Source organism: Pygocentrus nattereri, chromosome 15, assembly GCF_015220715.1.
Source record: "Pygocentrus nattereri isolate fPygNat1 chromosome 15, fPygNat1.pri, whole genome shotgun sequence".
Lineage (NCBI taxonomy): Eukaryota > Metazoa > Chordata > Actinopteri > Characiformes > Serrasalmidae > Pygocentrus > Pygocentrus nattereri.
In genome coordinates this window covers 17,599,563-17,606,344 of record NC_051225.1, presented here as the reverse complement: position 1 = coordinate 17,606,344, position 6,782 = coordinate 17,599,563, and the positions used below count along the sequence as shown (strand labels likewise).

Here is a 6,782-nt window from a genome sequence, read left to right as displayed (position 1 = left end):
GACAATTTCTGACAGTAGAAATGAAACTGACTGAATATTTTTTGTGTGATAGATCACTCTCAAACTAGCAGTGACAATAACCAACATCACATCAGCTACCATGTCATTGAGAATGGTCCATCACACAATTAGTGTCTGGTCAGAAACTGCCCAAATGTAGCTTGGGATGTGAATGAATGTTTAATTGGTTTGCATTAAAAAGTCAAATGTTGGTAAAACTGTTCAATCAGACTTCTGTTTTGTATTTACTAATATGTTGGCATAGTTATTCCAGGTCTTAGGGCACCATTAAGGAGTCTCTGCTAAATTGACTCTAAGTTGAATGTACTGTATTTTGAATAAAACCCATATTATCCGTTTTACGTGAGGAAGTAGCAATTTGGAAATATATTGACGCACAATGAAATGTATAAACACTGTTAGCACATATTATGTGATAAGACAGAAACAAAGCTGTTTTAAGTGTATCCGTGTGAGAAAAAAAATACATCAAGAAAAGCTTTTAAGTCTTTTTTATTAGTGGTGAAATATGTCATGTGGGACATTTTAAAAAGTATGGAATTTTATGAACTTCACTGAATCAGTTATTCAGTCAATTGCATATAGCTGCTGCCACAAGAATATCATTCCTATAAAAAGTCATTAACACTGAAATATAACTGCTGAGACAATCATACATTTCAGTCATTAAACAAAGAGTGTATTAAATGTATCAGACTCAGTCCATCTCCTCAATCAGGGTAATGTTTTTTTCGCTTTCTTTTGCAATGGGTGGGGCATCAGGACCCATTACTGGTACTGCCTCATTGCTGAAAAGAAAACTGTGATCTATGATGGACATATTGTTGGTACATATCCCAAAGAAGGGGTCAGGAACTTTAATCCAGATTTAATTCCTTCACACAACGTCACCTCTGGTTCAAAGTCACTGTCAGTGGCAGAGATGACCTCAAGTTTTGGATGGAAGACAGCCTGCAAAAGAAAACATATTGTTATTTATTGCATCAGTAGGGTGGCCAAGAAGACCCAACAAACTGCAAATAAAAACATGCTGCAGATACAGAAAACACTTTCATCAACATGGCTACATCTGAGCTACATTTTACAGACGTACTGCAAATAAAGAAAACTCATGCAACTTCAGACATGCTGCAAAGCCAGTCAAACCCAATGGAAATGTTTCTGAAAGACCCAAAGGGGATGAAATATTTATGATGGAAAATCGCAAACAGAAGAAGATCAGACCACACACACTCTTATTGGACTCTTATTGGTATAGTGTAGGGTATTGGCAGGGGGATTGAACCCCAGACACTTACATCCCAACTTCATGGTTGACCAGGCTAGCTAGTTTGCTATCTGTACATACTTACTTAGCTCAGCAATTACCATTGTGTAAACAAATACATGTTAAACTGTGCTATGCTAGACTGTTGAAATATGCTGTTTTACTGTACCTGAGGCACTGTTTGCATGCAGTTTGAATCCACATCCTCCAGATCAGGTAGATCCTGTGGAGAATCATGCTATTAATTTCATGAAGACCACTTTTAACTCAAGTACTCACTACCTAGAACTGAATGTGAGAACTCACACTGATAGTCAGTGATGGGATGTCAGGTAGTACTATGATCTCTATTTTATCATCTGGCACAAGTTCAGTAACAGGGCCATCTGTGCCAGTTATTAGGAGTGGATCCACAGACTCTGATCCTGACCATAAAGGTGCATCATGTTTCTTCTTCAGATTCCTCTCTGATGTTAACTTCAGAGGTGGTCCTGACTTCAAAACCTCCTCTTTCTCAGATGCCAGTTGCACAGCTTTATTTGCATCTGATCTGGATGGAAGAATCTGCTCAGCTTCCGATGCTGTCTGGGAAACTTTGTTTCCATGCACTGCTGATCGCTGACATGTAATTGGCTCCATCTCTGCCTCTGATGGGTTAGCCAAATCTTGCTCTTGTGGTAACTGGTCAGTTTGCTCTTCCTCTGGGCCTGACCAGAGCATCTCTCTGCTATCCCTTACTGAAGAATATGCGTACTCCATCTCTGATACTGACATGTCAGCCTGCTCCTGATCTGTTTTTAATTGGTCACTTGGCTCTATGTATAACGCAGATTTGTCCAGCTTGTTGTACTCTTCAGCAGCAGGACTTTGAAACTCAGGGACTCCTGCAATTTCATAATCATAAAAATGTAAAATGGCAAATCGTCAAAATATGAACAAGACAAATTAAAAAAATATACATTCTTGTAATCTAATGTTTTTACTTGCCTGTTTCCTGCTGCTCTTGAGCTTGCCTCTGCTTTTGTGCATTGTCTTTTATAGCTGTCATAGCATCCAGACTCTCCTGAATCTTCCTACTCTCTCTTGTTCGCCAGAATTCCCTTTCTTTCCGCTCTTTTTCCGAACCCCCTATTGCCCAAGCCTCAGCACATGCCCTATAGTGATGTACACATTTTGGAAATACAAGGGCAGAATATATGAATTTCCATTCCAGAACTGCAAAATTATACCACATGACACTGCATGACTCGATGCAGCAGATGACAAAACTGTTAAACAAACTCTTATTTTAAAAAGGTAAAAATAAATTTTTATTGTATTATTGTGGGCAAATGCCATTAATTCAAAAGTTAATGGAACAATTCATTTTGATCAAAAGTAATTTAGTATCATCTGTATTGATCTTTGTATTAATACAATGGAAATGACTGCAAAATGTAAAAAAAAAAATCTAGATGACAAAAATGGATAGAAGGTTTTGTTTTGACAGTAACGATATGCAGGATATAGTGACATTGTAATGTACTGCAACAGCAAGACAGGCTTTCAAATGCAATAGAAAGGTAAAGAAAATATAATGTCATAACTGATGTTTCAGACTTTACAACACTACACTTCAGCATACAAGTCAATTATCAGAGATAGCTATTCATAACCTCTCACATAACATGACGTGCTCACCTTTCTTTTGGAAACACTGGACGATCATCCAGATATGTTAGTTGCTTTAGGCGAATGATCAGTGACTTCCTGTAGTTTGGAATTTTCTTTATAACTTCATTACCCATGAGGTTCAGCACTCTCTGAGACAAACACACAATAATCATTGATGTTTACAGTAGTTTCATATTTCACAGTATTGATTATGCAGTTTACATTAGAAGATGTTTTCAAGTTTATGTACCAAATCAGGCATTTTCTCCAGAATCGTGATCATTTCTGGGTCATTGAGACGGTTGTGTGACAAGTCCAGAACACTGATAGACGGACAACAACAGAGCTCCGCTATGTCATGTACACTCTCCAATGCATTATGGGAGATCTGCAGTGTGGACAGCTTGCTCAAACATGCTGAAAAAGAGAATGTACACATAACATTATAAACACCATTATAAACACCTCCTTGTTTCTATGCTCATTGTCCATTTTATCAGACTGTAGTCCATCTGTTTCTCTGCATACTTTGTTAATCCCCTTTTACCCTGTTCTTCTGTGGTCAGGGACCCCCATGGACCCTCACAGAGTAGGTACTGTTTGGGTGGTGGATCATTCATTCCCAGTACTGCAGTAACACTGACGTGGTGGTGATGTGCTGCTGGAGTTTTTAAACACTCACTGTGTGTCCACTCACTGTCCATTCTATTAGACACTCCTACCTTGTCAGTCCACCTTTTAGATGTAAAGTCAGAGACGATAGCTCATCTGCTGCTGCACAGTTTGTGTTGGTCATCCTCTAGTCCTTCATCAGTGGTCACAGGACGCTGCCCACAGGATGCTGTTGGCTGGATATTTTTGGTTGGTGGATTATTCTCAGTCCAGCAGCGACACTAGGTGTTTAAAAACTCCAGCAGCTGGTCCACTCAGACGAGCACAACACACACTAACACACCACCACGTCAGTGTCACTGCAGTGCTGAGAATGACCAACCACCCAAATAGTACTTGCTCTGAGAGGGTCCATGGGGGTTCTGACCACTGAAGAACAGGGTAAAAGGGGGCCAACAAAGTATCAGAGAAACAGATGGACTACAGTCTGTAACTGTAGAACCAAAAAGTGCACCTATACAGCAAGTGGAGCTGATAAAATGGACGAGCGCAGAAACAAGGAGGTGGTCAGAATGTTATGCCTGATCGGTGTATATGTCAGGGTTCCTGGTGAAGGTAAGATGTATATATTAAGGTGTGTGGGCGGATGTGTGAGCTCACATATGTTCTGGATGACTCTTATATAATTGTTTGAAACATTGAGAGTGCTAAGCTTGCTGAGTGGTTCAAGATTCTCCAAAGTGTGAATGAGGTTTTGCTGGAGGAACAGGCAGCGAAGCTCTGTCTGGTTCTGCAGGTTCTCAATTTTCTCAATTCCGTTGCACTCAAGCCAGAGACAGCGCAAGTCTGTATACTCCTCTAAACCCTCGATAGCAGAAAAAACCTATAACAAGTTGTGATAAAACAACTCAATGTATGGACCAATGACTATATATATATATATCAGATATATAATGACAAAAAACTAACACCACATAACATTCTGTAGGTTCCATGCAAAGCTCAAACCTTTGAAGTGAAGGTACAGTGTGTCGTTCAGCAAGGCATCAGGTACAGTTGTTTTGTTGCAGTGGTCCCTTAAAAACGCCTTAGTAATTCTGAAGAAAGCCGACAAAAAAAAAAAATCACCTACACATTTAATAAAAGTGCAATATAGTATTTTGCACAAACAAACAGCACAGGAATAATAGAGGCTGGACTGCATCCCATTCTCTTATTTAAATTTCAAAATTAGAAGGACTGTGTAAAACAAAAGAGGGAAGGAAGCCTCGGTTCAGTGTGGCTGAAAGTACAAAATGTGGGACACAAAGATAATTTCGGTTTTATTCTGAAAAGTTCCCTCAGAGCACACTCATAATACCAGCATGCACTGTGACATTGTTTGTTGTTCTTTCTCTAAATATGCTGATTTCTATTACACAGCAATGCCTTTGGGAGCAGGACATCACCTGGGCCCTGTGCTGTCTCTGGGCCCTGCACTGTGTCTGTGCCCTGCGCTGTTTCTGGGCTCTGGTGCTGCCTTTTTCACACCGTCATCTTCCTCCACCTTATTCTGTTCTGAAACGTCTCCATCTGTTCGTTGTGGTTCTTCCAGGTCGCCGTTTTTAACCTCACGTTTTTGCTCTAGATAAAACAACAGGTATTATGAATGGACATAAGTTAAACGGCAGGAGGAGGTCCGCGTTACTGAGCTGTACTGGGGTTATTTATGTTGTTATAGCGCTACCTGTTGTTGGAGACTCGCATCCAGCGTCTTTCCTCGCGGAGTCGGTCTGCGCTCCGTCACCGGAGCTCAGCGTCGCGTCGCTCAGATTCATCTGCATTTCTCGGGTGGTTCGGTTCAGAGAGGGAGCCGCGAGATGCTGCCAGGAGCCGTGAGATGGACCAGAAAACCCCGGAGAAAAGGGTTGAGGAGCTGCTCCGTTTAGTGTGTACTGTTTCCATGGAGACCAGTAGCCACACCCCCGACAACTTGTGCAGCCGTATTCTTTCCCTGGTTCCCAACGCCAGCCCTGAGATCCGCCTGCGGGGCGGATACTCGCCCCTCTTGTCACGCACCGTGAGCAGCTCAGAAGACCTGATCTGGTTTATGGTGTGAAACGCAATCGGTTCACCTGTTTATTTAATTTTTAAAGATGTGTCAACAGAGAATCGCCACATCCGCACCTCCCGTGGTTATCAGAGCAGATGACAGTGCAGGCAGTAACACTGTAAACTCTGAGCAGGTCAGTTCAGGACAGTTCAGGTCATTTTGCTCTGAAAGCTCATTTTTCCACCCCTTCCTCTGATTCTGGCAGTGATATGTCAAAATACTGATTTAACATTTTGAAATAACAACCTATTTTCTGTAAATATTAATATCGCATATAATAGCAATATTATGACTTTTTAAAAACATTAGTATATGTATCAAATTAAGAGCCATTACATTTGAATTATTATAAATCGTAATTAGGAGATTACCATAGGTCATTATTCTATTTTTATTTGATCTACTTCTGTCATAAACCTAGGAGAAAAAATATCGCAGCCATTTGTTTTACCCTGTCTATCCGGTCGGAATAGACTTCCATACATTACAGAGGAAATTCACCTCAAACAAATAGATTTTAGTTTTTTAATACATGTGAGCTTTAACTTTAACAGAGAAAGCGAGTGTTGTGAGAACTTTTTTTAACCAGAGGTTTCTACAAAACCTCATCAAATTTGGTTTTTAAAGTTTATTTCACTGATTACATTATTTTATTTTTGCTTATCAAATTATATATATTGCACTGATTTCATCAATATTGTCTTTACATTATAATAAAGCAACCCTAATTGTGTTCTTATGATTGTAATGAACAAATAGGGACAATTTCTCTTTCAGTAAGAGTTTAGTGCTACATGCTCTTACACAGCCTTTATTTATTGGGGCATCTTAATATGTTCTATTTTATTTTCTAACATTTTAGAATATTAGAGATTATATAAACAGATTATATAAACACTATCTTCAGTGTAAGCAACACTGTTTAACAGTTCTCATTCTAAAGATCTGTGTTTTACTTTTTATATTATTTTTACCTTTTTTTAAATTAAATATTAAGATAATTGCCAGAGATTGTAAGCTCCATTTTTGCTGTATTGTTATGCTTCACTATTATGGGTGTCTGCATTGCACCAAACACTCCGTAGTTTGTTGTTTGACATGAAGAACTCCTGATACATCCAAGGCAACTTGTTGTGT

The 6,782-nt window shown here is 39.5% G+C and overlaps 1 protein-coding gene across 1 annotated transcript; it reads right to left on the bottom strand.

Moving 5' to 3' along the window:
* Nucleotides 1-497: 497 nt before the first annotated feature.
* Nucleotides 498-5,502, bottom strand: dnaaf1 (dynein axonemal assembly factor 1). Its single transcript, XM_037545209.1, has 10 exons — nucleotides 5,280-5,502; nucleotides 5,002-5,176; nucleotides 4,561-4,650; nucleotides 4,214-4,434; nucleotides 3,192-3,358; nucleotides 2,969-3,090; nucleotides 2,276-2,442; nucleotides 1,595-2,172; nucleotides 1,458-1,511; nucleotides 498-972 (listed from the first exon to the last, which is right to left on the bottom strand). Exons 1-10 carry the CDS (start codon nucleotides 5,374-5,376, stop codon nucleotides 829-831), a joined length of 1,815 nt encoding a protein of 604 aa, XP_037401106.1. The 5' UTR covers nucleotides 5,377-5,502; the 3' UTR covers nucleotides 498-828.
* Nucleotides 5,503-6,782: the final 1,280 nt, after the last annotated feature.

Coding starts and splice junctions, on each gene's coding strand:
- dnaaf1 (XM_037545209.1), bottom strand. CDS start 5,376: ATGCAGATGAATCTGAGCGACGCGACGCTGAGCTCCGGTGACGGAGCG. Junction 2,443..2,968: donor CCAGTGTTTCCAAAAGAAAG/GTGAGCACGTCA, acceptor ACATCACTATAG/GGCATGTGCTGAGGCTTGGG. Junction 973..1,457: donor GCATGCAAACAGTGCCTCAG/GTACAGTAAAAC, acceptor TTTCTTTTGCAG/GCTGTCTTCCATCCAAAACT.